General features: G+C 35.1%; 1 protein-coding gene across 5 annotated transcripts in view; it reads right to left on the reverse strand.

The window, feature by feature from the left end:
* Positions 1 to 643: 643 nt before the first annotated feature.
* Positions 644 to 15122, reverse strand: part of LOC119638535 (putative epidermal cell surface receptor) — a 55637-nt gene continuing 41158 nt past the window's right edge. For 2 of the 5 annotated variants that reach the window (XM_038035401.1, XM_038035400.1), the window contains exons 4-11: positions 10220 to 10478; positions 9141 to 9761; positions 8783 to 9052; positions 4952 to 5836; positions 3653 to 4678; positions 3536 to 3580; positions 875 to 1099; positions 644 to 812 (exon numbers count right to left, since the gene is read on the reverse strand). In XM_038035401.1, coding sequence (XP_037891329.1) covers positions 805 to 812; positions 875 to 1099; positions 3536 to 3580; positions 3653 to 4678; positions 4952 to 5836; positions 8783 to 9052; positions 9141 to 9761; positions 10220 to 10478 — 3339 coding nt within the window. In that variant the 3' untranslated portion in view covers positions 644 to 804. The remainder of the gene's footprint in view (positions 813 to 874; positions 1100 to 3535; positions 3581 to 3652; positions 4679 to 4951; positions 5837 to 8782; positions 9053 to 9140; positions 9762 to 10219; positions 10479 to 15122) is intronic. The other 3 variants (XM_038035403.1, XM_038035402.1, XM_038035404.1) reach the window with 3 other exon arrangements.

A 15122-nucleotide genomic window follows, 5' to 3' on the forward strand; every position in this document is an offset into this window, starting at 1 on the left:
TGTTTTAAATTTTTTTAAATTTTTCTTTAAAATTTTTTTTTATTTCTTTCATATATTTTTTATATTTAAAACTTAAAATTAGAGTTAATTCAATATTTTCTTAGTCAACTAGAGCAAAAGTAAAGCTAACAAAAAAAAAAAAAAAAGAACAAGGGAAAATTTTGAAAAAAGCGTATGAAAGTTTAATTAAAAAAGAAAAACAAAGTGTTAATAAATTATTGTTTTCATTTTACCTAACAGTATGAATACATTTCATCCTAAGCTATGGAAAAAAGACGTGTCGCTGTTGCTCCAAAACAAAAAAAAAAAATATTTACAAAATTAAAAAAAAAAAGTATTGAATACAGATTACATAATATTATATATATATATATATTAATATCCTATATATATATATTTATAAGTATATTATTATATGCAAACATTTCTAAATAATGGCTTTTAAATATAATATTTCATTTTAATTATTTATTTAAGGCCAAATTTTCATAATTTCCGTATATATTTCATAAGTGTTAAGTATTTCTGGCACTTTTTAAAAAAAAAAAAATATTGTATATAATTTTTTTTACTTTCATTTTTCGTTCCAATTTTTAGTCACGTTTTTTTTTTTTTTTTATTATATTTACAGTAAAATTTTTAGTCTTTTTTTTTTTCTTTTTGTTCTCTATAACTATTAAATACACTTACATACACATGCACACACATAACTAGTAGCTGAAGGATTGGTTTTTGAGTTTAGCGAAATAGTTTGAATTCAAAAATTTTCGTCTATTGGTTTTGATTCGTAATACCATTGAATTGCTACAGATCTAAAAAAAAGGAAAATTATATAAACTTTTTTTTTTTTTTTTTATTACAAATTAACACATACTCATGGTTTCTTGTTGTATATCGACTTTATAGGATGGATTGTCATAAGCAGCATCACTTTTACGCGGTGGCGTTATAGTGGCCGTTTGATGGACGCGCCTTCTGGTTAATATTAATAATAAAACTAAAGTTGACATTATAGCTAAAGCGGCGACAACCGAAACCACTACCAAAGGTCCATAATAGTCACCCACCGGCTGATCAAGCCCAGCCGTTAAAAGTTTACCTATCATATGAAAAAGAATGCAAAATTATAATTAATTTTATTTAATATATAAAATTAATATCACTTAAAAGAGACGAAAGGAAAACTTAAGCTTTAATTAGGCTTACAATATTTGCACCTACCGTGTGAGAGTGAGAGTTATTGCTTAACAACTTTTACCAACTTGTTGTAAATATAGTACATAAAGATATAATATATATATATATTTATATATATAGTGTTATAAAAAAAACTGACAGAGTTGTATTAAACAAATGAAAACTGATTAAAACAGATTGAGGCGAGTCGTTACAATCTTGCAATTTGGCAAGATCACTGGGAGAGCATCCACTTTTTGTGATTCAAAAACAGATGAGGATGAGATCTAGCGCATATGAAAGATGCTCCATAGATGAGACGTAACTTAGGAATCTTAAAAGAAGATGCTACCCTACTGTACTATAATGCGAAGCGAATAAATTTAAGGACTTCTATGCGGGTAGCATTACTATAACGATCACTAAGGACTATCGTGCTTGATTATTCCCTGAAATAGCTGGTTGAACAAAATTCCTCAATAAATACTAGATATGATATGTTTGAATACGTTTGGGCGTGCATGCCGGAAGGCGCCGTTTGACAAAAAACAAGCAGTCCGGTAATTAACACTAGGTTTACGGGGTGCGTCATTTTGATACACTTTGAATTTTTCTAGGAAAACTACAAAAGTCGTTCATATTTTTATTTGATCTTTTGTACTGACTTTTACTCGTTGAATGAGGTAAATGTATATTGAAGTTAATTTTCTTCAAAAGTTTTAAAATACTGAAAGTCTCTATGCGGTGTATCTATCTCTGCGGATGTGCCTCGATTTGGCGCAATCGTTATGAATGGGGGTGTCCCAAAAGTTTATATATGACCTCGAGTTGGCTATGTTTGTAGACGTGCGGGCTTATCTACATTTATGGCATTGATTTCAATTGGCTCACATGTTATTTCAAGGTACGTTCCGGTAAACTCTCTTTTAAAGACTTTTTCTACGCCGTTTAATGTGGGTAGCCAAAGGAAGCATTTACGCCATGTTACGCTTCATTGCTTCAAAAAAAAGTGTAGTGCTAGGGACACTGCAGACAAGATTTGCATCGTTTATGGGAACGGTACTACGGCTATTAGCTATTAGAAATTTAGAGCTGGCAATTTTGGTTTGAAAGATGATGACCCCAGCAGCCGTCCAGCAACTACAGATACTGACTCCATCAAAAGCATGCTTGAGAAGTGTTTCTGATAATCGTTCTCTGTCGATAACAAAAATATGTCGGTGTTTTACTAAGCGAATTAAACCAGGCCAACTATGCTAAACAGATGAAGCTAGCTATGCAAAAACACAGGACTAGAGAGCATACAAAAAAATGTCGAAAACTATTCTTGATAATCGAAATTTTAAGTGTTGAAAGATAGCTGAAAACTTGAAGGCATCAAAAAGAGGACGTTTACTATTTTGAAGGAGAACTTAAGCCTGAAGCGACACAGAATTAAAAAGTCATGTGTCACAAGTCCAACGAGTTCGAAAGTTTGCCTCAACCACCATATTCTTCAGCTCCTTGACGACAATTGTCGTATGCTTCACATAAAAGGATCAAAGGGTAAATGATAAGATCATTGCAAAACCGAAGCGCACTTTGATTGTCATCACATGTCCTTTGCTACAAAAGGCTTCAAGATGTTCGAGAAGCCTTGAATTTATTGTACCATTACTGAAGAGAACTGCATCACGTTGATGCTGCTTTTCTTATTGTATTATGTTTCTTCGAGGCTTTTTCATTAGAAATTCCATTTGGACTGTTCCACAATCGCTTGATACAGCTCCTTTCTTTTTTGGTAATTCTAAGGACACCAAAAGTCGGCCGAGAATATTGCCTTGGGCCAGTTGAAAAGACAGAGACGAATCGAAGAACTCATTTTTCAGGCTTAAAGTAAAGGAACGCATTTAGTGAAGTACTAAAGATATTGGGATCAAACTGGATACACCGTGGATTGGATACTTAACGTGTACAAAGAAAAAAAATTCTTTCTTCGATAAGCCCACATAAGAATATAACATTACATTTCTTGTTTTTTTTTTTAGAGACCGGTTCCTCAGGCTATGTTTCCTAGATGTGCATAAACACGGTGACAGCCAAACGCAATGATGTCGGGCAGGGGAGATAGGACGCGCCTAGTGACTACCTTCTACTTTACTTTAGTGTGTTCAATGTAACTACACCCACACGACCAAGCTCCATTTGCGTCGCACATGTTATTCACTAAGTTATGCGGCAGTTTGGAGTCCCAGAATATACATTAAGTTTGAGGGACAAAAGCCGAAAAGGTGAGAGATAGAAGGCGGAAAAAAAATGCAAGCATCGTCCTTCGATAAAAATGAGTTTAAAATAATTTTACAAAATAAAATTCAATTACCTATACCATCCATGAAGCTTTCAATCCTTTGGTAAGCATTTAAACCTTGTTTTTATGAAAATTTCATTGTTTTTAAGTAAATTTTTTTCTATGTTATAAAGAATAAGTTAAACTTACCCGTTTTTCCCGGTACTGCCGATCCTCCCGGTTTTGTAATGAAATTTACTACGTTGCTCTTCTTAATTTTTCCATTAGTCATGTACATTTCCAACCATAGACGATATTTGGTACCCGGTTTCAAATCCATTATTAGCGTACCGGTGGTACTATCACGTTTGGCTACTTTAAAGACACTCGAGTCCTCTTTGCCCGAGTCACTTTGATAAATTGCTCGATAAATATTAACAAATTTATCTTCTGGATAGGGGACACCGTTCCACAATACTTCAACACTTTGAGCTTTAATTTTAGTTACATTCACCATAACCTCAAAAGCAAAAGCATCCATTTTTGGACCAGTGCGCGCTTTAATCATATGACCAGCCCTTAATTCAGCACCATGCCCGGGTAAAGGTATATAGTATAGGCCAATTTCATAGCCAGTATCAGGTTGCAAGTTTTCTATGGTATAAGAAGTTAAGGAACGATGTATTAAAGGACTTGAGGAATAGATTAAATCACTCAATTCCTTATAACGCAATTGTATGCCGTCTATATATTCTAGCTGATCATCGGAAATTTTCTTCCAGGTTATGTGCAGCCACGTTGAATTACTTTCACTCACATTTAATTCGGGATCGTCTATATTTTTAAGCATATCTTGGAAATCTGGTCGATAATCGGTAGGTGGGGGAGGTGGTGTTATACTGCGTTCAGCTGGAGTTCGTACTGTATACACTAAACTCGTCGGTTGCGAATTTAGATCACGCAAAAGCAAAGTGATTTTTATTTTATACGGAGAATTCGGTTCTAAGCCCAGCAAATCGAATTCCATTTGTGACGTGGCTATAAGATCTTCGGGCGGGGCGAATATTTGCTGCTCCCATTTAGTTGTATCGTTACTGGGTCCGTTGGTGTAACGCAATTCAACACGGCCATGTAAATTAACATAGACTTGGGGAACAGTGAACACTACTCGCACGGTGCGTGGATCAATAGCTTCCAAGGTATGTACTTCAATGTCGGGCTGAATATTGCTAAGACCTGTTATCAAAGATAGAGAACAAACATATTATTCGCGAAACAAAAACAATATAAAATAATAGGGATAGGATAATGCGTCTAATAATACACGATAGTCTAGTTTAGCTTGTGCAACCATAACCTGGAAATAATGGGAAGCTATTTGAAATCTACTGTTAGAGTTTCTACATTTGTATGGGTTACAACGACCAGGAAAAAGAGAGAGCGTGAGAGAGAAAAAAAAGAGAGAGAGAGAGAGGGAGAAAGAAAAAGAGAGGATTTTTAATAGTCAACCTGTTTTATGAGTTTTTGAAGCGGCGGTAGCTTGTTCTGCGGGCGCTGTAGCCAGACCTTTCGATGATGTCGATGAATTAGGATAACTATTTTGACTTAGATGAGTGGCAACAGGCCCAACTCCTGGTAATACCGGATATCCATTATAGTTTACCGGAGTTCCGTCGACAATTGCAATACCATGGGGTGGTGGCGGCAGTCCACTATGAACTATAGGCACATATTGCGTGTGCATCGGAGCTCCGCTAACATTATTGAAGGGCGGTATATGCACTAAAGCAGGATTTGGTGGATGCTGATTTTGTTGTAAATGCTGCAGTATGTGTTCTATGCGTACATGTGGCGGCAGAGGGTTACCTTGACCTGGCTTGCCTGCCACCCCACCTCCAGCTCCAATAATATTGAATAGATCTGATTGACTAGTAGGTGCGGGTGGTTTACCTTGTGGTATACCGTTTGGATTGATTTCGTATGGTTCGTAAGGACTAAAAGGATCATTATGATGATAAAACCCGTAGGCCCCTGGGCCCGGATGATGTGGTGCTAGATTTTGATTGTAATTCACCGTGTCATAAGGCGAGGTGCCCGGTATTGCTTGGCCCTTGGCACCCTCTCGTGGCGGCAATGGTATAAAACCTGGACCTAAAACTGGATGCGGTAAATCGTCTTCCACTTGAGGCTCATGAACGTCGTATTTAACGTCTTTTTGCTTAACCACTTGCAATGGTTTTTTAGAAGGTTTCTCTGGTTTCTGGTCGTAAGCGAATTGAGTCGCCATTACCTTGGGCGGTTTACCATCCAATGTGGGATAAAAAGCATTAGCGGTTTTTTTATCGTCAGGCTTGCCGACCACTGCATTGTAATCTTCTTCTTTTTTCGTATCCACTTCAAACGATGACATTTATTCGGTTCACATATTACATTGTTGTTGTTTGGTTTTGTTTTTTTTTTTTTTACACATATATTTACACGTTGCATAGTGTTTGAAAGTTGGTATTGAATTTTATTTTTATAAAATGAGGCATAGTTTGTATTTAATTAGATGGATGAGTGCACATTATATAATGAAGCGATTTTTGTTTGATAAAAATAAAAAAACATAAAAATAAATAAAAAAGAAACACATTAAACACATAAGAAGAATAAGAAGAGCGGAATGAATAACATAGAGAAAAAAAATAGTCATATGGTATGTGAGTATGACTCAGAGTTTCTTAAAAATAATTTTATGGTTGGAGTGTTAGAAATTCGTTAAGAATTTTGAAAATGATTAGAGAAGATAGCTTTTTAATGATAAGAAAGCGAAAGGACAGAAGAAAATTCAAGATTTATGTATAAAATATTTTACTGAACATATCTACAACTCGGCTGATTCGTTTAGCTGGCAACTTTGGATCGATTTCTTGATCCATATTCCCATACATTCATAGATCGATTGGAGAACACCACGATTAAAGTATAACTTTTAAGATCCTTGCTATAAAAAGGTTTTTATTGCAATGACTCTGGTTTCGATTCTTTGTTTTCAATTAAGGCAAAGGTGCCTTTTAACAGTCAATACCTACTCTCTCCGATCATATCTACTGATGAACTGTTTTCTCATTCTTAGAGGTCAGAGTATATTTAGAAAAGGCCCGCCTAAATCTTACTTAGAAATAAGAAGGATTTGATGTTTTGTAAAAGAATATTAATGGGAACGCTACGGTTTAATGGACAGAATGCAGTTCCAAAGGCTCCGCCTAAGCCTAACTTGGAAATAGAAAAGATTTGATGCTTTGCAGAAGAAGACCAGTGGGAACGCTACGTTTTAATGGCAATGGCTTTGCCTATTGATAATCACATATATATTTACCATTATATTCGTGCATTTATGTTCATATTCGTATTCGTGCTAACTTTCATAATCATACCCATATTCATATCCCTATTCTTAACCATATTGATATTTATTATCACGTTCCTATTCTTATATAACTATATTCATATTCACATTCATATTCAAATTCATATTGATATTCGTATTTGTATTCGTATTCATATTTGTGTTCATATTCAAATTCACATCGACAACCATATTGTGTTTGGATTCGGGCTCGTATTCATGATCACATTCATATTCATGTTCATATTCACATTCATAGTCATATATTCATACGTTCAGATTCTCATACGCATGTTTACATTCATATAGGAAGGGAATGAATGGTTAAGTTTTAAGGCAATGGTGTTCAAGTAAGTACTCTTAAGGTAGGAGTAATCAAGTTTGTATACCCTACACCAGTTGTGATATTAAATTTTTGCTGATGTTTGCAGCACTCAGATGGACTTGAGATAGGTTCGTCTTTTACTATAACGACGAAATCATTTTCTAAGCTTGTTTGTCTGTCCGGCGGTCTTGTGTTTCTTGCGAAATGAAAGATGAAATTTGCATTCCGCGCGCTTTGGCCCCAGATCGAGTACCACAGTTCGAATGGGATCACTTTTCAACCACATCATGCATAGGATATCTGTTGGGTCCCCACGTGCCGCTATAGTCATTTTGTTTGTTTTTCTTAGAAATTGGATTATTTCGATTTGAACAAAACAGTTTGATCGAATCTCGGTGCATAGTTTGAGATGACAGGCGACAGCATAAAAGACTTCGTTTCAGTCGTATACGAAAAACATGGCCAGACTTCGTGGACAACAGAAATTAGTCCGGAAGGAAATTAACTTGTATCACCAGTGTAACTGGTGTCACTTTGTACACCGCTCTTCAATTTATATATCGATCGATTCAGAGTCTCTTTTTGCATCGATACTAGCTTAACTATCTGTCTGTCTATTCGTCTTGTTTTCTCTTGTTCTGCGTATAGGTCACAACGTTTGCGATATTTTGATGGAATTTGTTAGGCCGTCGACAGGTTTTGTGCCAAGAACGAACACAGTTGGTAATTAATCGAATCGGATCACCTTTTCAATCACTTTCCATATAAAATCTTACTTTGAAAAGTCGTTATATGAATAATTGTATTAAATGAATGGTGGACCGCGTCCCGCTATAGTCTTTCCACTTGTTATTATTTAAATAATGCCTCTATTATTGTATCTATCAAATAATAGAAGAGAATGCAGAAGCGTTAGAAAAATTGAATTTTCACGCGCATCAGGGTAAACTATGGCAAGAAACCTAATGAACTCTTAAACTTGTGCGTTAAGGATCTGTAACACGTACAAGATAAAACGTTTGCGGAAATTTACAAGTAAGAATAATCAACTGAGGTAAAGCTTGAAAAAAAGTGGACTTTGTAATTAGAAGGTCGAGCCAACAGCTATAAACTTCAGCATAACGTAATTCAAATGAATTTAAAAACTGTATTCCCTGGAAAGCCGTACGACGTTTTCTCTATAATTATTTAATAAAGCTTAAGATTAAATATTACAATGGTATTGATATTGGAACATAAAGCGGGACATTAAAAAAAAACCAAGTTAGGTTAAGGCTAAGCAATTAAGTCTACATATCAGCGAGGCTTATGTAAATCTTAGCAAGTTCAACAACAGGTCATAGTTAGTAACTAAACTTGTTCCTGGATATAATTCCTTTTTATATGATCGATAAGGGATTTTATCGCATAATCAATAAAATAATGAAGAATTCTCTTCAAATATTCTTTGCAAAGCTTCTTTAATTAAGCATCTACTAAAGCATACTAAGGGGAATATCTTTTCGAACCACATTAGCGAGCTAACTATGAAAAACCGAACATAAAACACATACCAAAAAATACTTAAACGCAACATGCATGCGTGGCTAAGATTAGCCAACGAAAAATTACAAAAAATATTTACCATTATGACCGAAGAAGCTTTCGTTTAGCGCCTCCTCTCCAATATGCTTAATAGGGACATCGTTGATTGGATTACTAGTACTACTGCTAGCAGGTTTTGAAATAGAAGAAGCACAAGACCAATGTTTGCAACATTCATCATCCGGTATGGGCACTAGACGGGCTTGAGCAAGATGACAGGGTAAGTCGGCCGGCGGCACGGCCAAAATGGGAGGACAGGCGGGACGACATTCAATCTTACCATTCTCGCAATAGCAATGCTGTTCACAACCTAAACAATTTTACGTTCAGAGCCAAGTGAAACTTTTAATGCTTTAATGTCATTGGGTTATGAGGGAAGCGTAGTAGAAGTCACTTACCGGTTAAATTGGTAGGTATTTGAGACCAATTTTCAAAAGTTTCACCATGATATTGACAAGTGCCGTTGTCTGCGCAACGCATACTATCTGGACAGCAATTGGGCGGTTCGGCTTTGAAATCTAACGGTTCTGGTTCCCAGCGTAAGCAATGCGGATCCAAAACATCTAAGCCAAACGACGAAGGGCACTGCAGTTTAGCGCAATGCACACCGTGCTTGGTACAAATGCATAATTGTTCGCAGCCATCATGGAATTGTTTGCCATCCTCGTAATATTGACCCTTAAATTCGCAATCGCCTTTAATTGAATCGTGCAAGCCATGAAAGCCATAATTATCGTCACCAATGGCATTTTGGGCAACCGGTGGCGACGGAGTCTGCTCGTGATCATCTAAAGTAACATCACACAATTGCAACTGACAACAAACATCCTTGGGATCTTTTACGAATACACACTTATCGAGCCGTGTATGATTGCGTGCAGCGCAACGTGGCTTACAATTCATCACGCCACCCTCATCACAATGGCAGATTTGTTCGCAACCAATTTCCAAACGTTCACGGAACTTATAAACACCGCCATTGTAATGACAGTCGAGTCGTGATTTTTGTGAGTTGGTAGCTAATGCATGATATGACAACACATACCAAATAGAGTGAAAGATGTAGACAAAGAGAAGAGAAAGTAGAAGAAGAAAAGATCCGAGTAATAGGAGTGTAAGGAAGAAGTGAATAGGAAGAGGGAGAGAGAGGTAGAGAGAAAGATAGAAAAAGAGGAAGCGGGAGAGGAAGAAACAGAAAGAGAAAGAGAGAGAGAGAGAGAGAGAGAGAGTTAAAAACATAAGTTTAGATGATAATTAGCACACAACACATAATATACTTAATAGTAATAAGTAGTTCGCGTAATAACGATACTCTCTCTTTAGTAAAGGACGGTTAGTTAAAAATGAAATTGTGTCTACTATTATTTCATTAATAGTAAAGTTACTTTACAATCGTTACACGTATAAAGAAAGAAAGACAAAAAGAAAGAAAAAAGAAACAACAACAACAACAACAATGATCGAAATTCGTACTTACCGTTCACTTGATTAGCAGCACTTAACGATGCTATCGTGGGTAGAAATGTTTCTTCATCAATAAATCTATCGCTACCGTTACCGCACTCCATCGCTGAACAGCATTCATCATCTTCGACTGGCATTTCATGGCAATTCGGTTGTTCGGTCATCATGGTGCCACGTTTGAATGTTTTACCCATACAACGAGGTGAACAAATCCATTCGCCACGATTGCACGTGCAACGCTCATCGCAGCCACGTTCAATATTTTCACCATTCTATAATCGAAATGAAAGCAAAATAACAACAACAACAATAATAATAATAATTATAATAATAATAATAATAGTGAGCAAAAAGTCACCAGCTCTAGGAATTTTTTTTTTGAAAATATTTTTCTTGCAATTATTGCTGCAAATACTTTTTGGCAGCTTTGTGAAGAAAAAGACAAAAACAAACAAAAAAAAGAAAGATTGCAGCTATGTGAAAAGACTTGTCTAGCATTTCTATTATATTTCATATTTAATAGCAACAAAACAGCTTCGAGTTGTTGTGCGGTTAGAATAAATATATAATTATAAAAAAAAAAAAAAAAAAAAAATCTTTTTATTGCGCTCATAATTTTTATGAATTTATGAAATTTTTTAGAGCATGTTATGCATATTTATAAAATGAAATTCTTCAAGGAAAGCAAATAAAAAAAAATAAAAAAAATTTCAAATTTAAGTCAAGTATTCTTCAACTTTCACATCTTGATCATAAAAATTGCAAAAGCAAACCTCTTGACCGACTTTAAAATGGGATTATTGAGGTTTAAGAGCAATCAGAGGAACTTAGAAGCAAATGCGTAAAGCTTTCTGTGTACATGTACAGGCGATATTCAACTTAAATAACAACATGTGAAAACACTACAGTGACACTACGGCGGCTCACTATTAAATACCCTACATCACTTCGCTTAGTACAGTCATTCACATACAGATAACGATCTTCCAAACTAAGGGTTTATACGGTAAATGGTCGAAAAAGTGGTCCAATTCAAGTCATTTTCAATGGCCTTCGTCGTTGGATCAAAATTCATTCGAGTACTAAATTTTATCAAAATATCGCAAAAATTGCGAATTGCAATTTGAACACGAAACAAATAAGACGAACGGACGGATGGACAAACAGAAAGTGTTTCTGAATCAATCGGTACAACAAACAAGTTGAGTCTACTTCAACTCCTTTTGAATGTTGCATTCACAGGCACAAGCTTAATATACACTTATACCACAATTGGTTCACAGTACGACAACGACAAAAAACACAACAAGAAAAATTTCATTCACTGTGGACTGAGTCAGAGTTTGCCTCAGGAAAGTATAACTTTCTTATCTATACAATGATAGTTTTCACGTCGATGTAAGTGCATGTGTTCCCACATCACGCTGATTGTAATAGCCAATAGCCGACTTTGATAGCCGTAAGTCCATCGAAATCCATATCATCTTTTTATCGTCATTTCTACGACTTGAACTATGTGGAAAGCATTTGGGCGAAGGGACAGATTTAAGTAAACTTCCCTAGAAAACGTTTATAAACAAAAATATCCACATTTTTTGAACTTGAATACATGATGTTTACGTGCTTGCCACACTTGGTAGAGATTTTACAAATTTATCTATTATCGTAAGGTTTTTGAAGGTTTACTAATTAGAAGGAGACTATGGTATAAATGGAAGGAAGGTTTATGAAATATTTTAGCCTTCGTGTTTAGTCTTATCTTTCGGATAGAAATCATCATGATGTTATGTTTTATTAGCTTTGTAGCATTTTCTAGTTTTGTGCTCTCGCTGAACATAACTTTACAACCGGTGAGGCGAACTTTCCCTACACAGGGCCAAAGTGTTGTCAAAAAAGGTGCGCAAGCTTTTTTCATCCTACAATTTCGAACGTGCATGTGGATTTGCTGATAAGGCTTGATTAAAAGAAGCTACTAAAAAAAAGAGAAGATAAACTGTGGAGACGCGAAATATATTGTGAACGTGTGGCGGCATAAAAATTGGAAATCTTTACAACTTGGGTTGTTAGCGGACATGATTCAATTGGACAAGGCAATAAATAGGTAGGCATTGACTCTCTTATATATAAAGCAACAACAAACAAATATATATAAAGCAATAGAAAGAAAAAAGATCCGAATCACTTTACTCTGCTGGTGACATTTACGCCATCTTTCTGGACTATTCCTTTACCAAGGGTTCGAGTTCTTTAAAATAGGTAGAAATTTTCCCAAGAATGCAGCTAATAATTTGAAACGATCTTGGACCGATTTATAACTGTCGACATCGAAAAACTCGATCGTCATTTGAGATTAAAAGAATTTCCATTCGAGAGTGAGAAAAATGTATACCTTATCGACAGCTATAAACTCGCCACTCGTCACAGCACCGACCTTACTCGATAACGACAGCCGTGGACCGGTTCCTGATTTCTTGCTCTAATAAATAGTATATGGATTTTATCGTATAATCGTAACATACTTTTTGGTGTTACAAATGAAATAATTTAACTGATAATGAACGCCTTCCATAGTATAGTAATTGGTTAAGAATTGAAAACAAGAAAGCAATAAACAGTAATGAAAATGTCAAAAAGAAAAAAACAAAATAGACAACAAGTGACACACAACAAATTAACGAGAATTATAGACAGTAAATAATATAAAAATAAATTTAACAAAACATTAACACGAATAATAAATACAACAACAAAAATAATCAGGTTTCCGGTATAGCCTTTTATGTTAATGCGATTGTATTTTGTATGAACGTAAACACTTTTAAAAATATTAAACAACGCATATGCGCATATTTATTCAAATACTTATGGAAGTAAGAATAGAGTCCCCGTCTAACGCATAAACAAGTTTGAAGTTTGTGTCTTAAGTCTTTTGTTTTCGTTGACTCATTGCAAAATATTTAATGAATTTATCAAAAGGTATTCAAAACTATTAAACTTACAGTTGAAGAAAAAAAAAAAAAGAACATAAATACACCGAAAAAGGAACAAGAATGAAATCATATTCGGCCTACATTCAAACGTTACGCCACTTAATATTTATTTCTTTTCTGTAATGTTTATTAGAATTTATTTTATTACAACCAAAACGGTGTTTGAAACAAAAAAAGGCTAAAAATTTATAACAAAATGGCAGTGGTATTCAAAATTTATTGTTGTTGTTGTTATTAAGTTCAACTTCGTGTGATACAATTATTAGCGGAACGTAGGTCATCTGTTAAGCTGTTGAGAAACTCGGATCGTTTATTGAGGAGAGTCTAGAACTCATACTCAAAAAGCACAGTGACTGTGATAGAGTCTGTGGTTTGAAAACAGTTGAAACATTTCGTCACACACCTTGACTATTCTAATGATGGAAAATCACTCAATAGAGACATTTTACGTACTTTGGTTTTTTTTTGCCTCTAAAGTCTGTTACTATAGCAATAATCGTCGCTTTCACCAAGTCAGTAACGACGTCTTCTAATGCCCGCATAAGAGAGTCTACAACTTCGGTTTCACAAGAATGATGTGACTTTGACAGGATCTTTTGTTGAAATCAGTTGAAACCGCAGACACTTGAAATTATCATGATGGGAAAGCATTTGACGTACTTTGCCTTTTCACGTACTTTGGGTCTATTGTCTTTAAATCCTAGTCTTATAACAATAATCGTCGTTCTCACAAAGCCAGCATCGATTTCTTCTAATGCCCGCATGGGAGGGTCTACAGCTTCTACTTGAAAGCACAATGATAGGACTTATTGTTGAAAGGAGTTGAAAAATTTAGTTACAAATGGATGGCTATTCTCCCGATTACAAGCAACTCAATAGAATCCTTTAAGGTACTTTGGGTATTTTGCCCACATAGGAGGAGGGTCTGAACTACTAGTCGAAAAGTACGAAGGCTGTGATAGGATCTATCGCAAACAGTTGATTATTCTCCTAATGGCGAACTACTCAATACAGCTTTTTTACGTACTTTAGCTCCTCTGCCTTTACATCCTGCTCTTACAGCAATAATTGTCGCTAGCAGCTGATCAGCAAAAAAATCTCCTAATACCTGTCACACCTGAACCATACATAAAGTCGTAACGTGAAAGCTGTTTAGTGTTGATTTGATTGATTTTCTAGGAGCAAGGGATCCTGAGTAATAATTTACGATCCAACTTGAATCAAATTCTTTCATTCATCTTATAGACAGCGAAGAGACACTGAGGGAAAATGTAAACTAAGCCTAGTGCTTATTTTATTTGTTGGTCATAGAACTTATCTCTTTGATCTAAATAATAACAATATTTTTCGGAATCTTGAACTCGGTCTGTCTAAAGTACAAAAATACAATTTTAGATTAAGTGTCTTTTTTTTTTCCATAAAGAAACTTTTGAACAAGAGCAACTCTTGAGTAAGAGGATGGTGTTCCTGAAAAAAACTTTTGAGCGAGAGGACGGTGGTCCTAAAGAAACTTTTAAATAAGAGGACGGTGGTCCTAAAGGAACTCTTAAATAAGAACACGGTGCTCCTAAAGAAACTTTTAAGTAGAAGAACGGTGATCCCAAAGGAAGGATGGATCGACTCTGACAGATCAATTCATTCAAGCGTTCGTTGTAATCAAAAATGGATCTTTTGTGTTTCATTTTATAAGTCACATGCATTTTGCAAAATTAACACATTCCGATGAGCATAATAAGCGTAATAATGTAAACACAAATTGTGTTTAAAGGTTAATTTAGAATTTTATACATTTTTGAAATTATTTTTCTTTTATTATATTTTATTATTATTATATTACTGTTATTATTGTTGTTGTTTTAATTAAAAAAAGTGAAGGCATTTTAAAACACACACACACACACACACACACACACACACACACACACA

Source organism: Glossina fuscipes, unplaced genomic scaffold, assembly GCF_014805625.2.
Source record: "Glossina fuscipes isolate IAEA_lab_2018 unplaced genomic scaffold, Yale_Gfus_2 90, whole genome shotgun sequence".
NCBI lineage: Eukaryota > Metazoa > Arthropoda > Insecta > Diptera > Glossinidae > Glossina > Glossina fuscipes.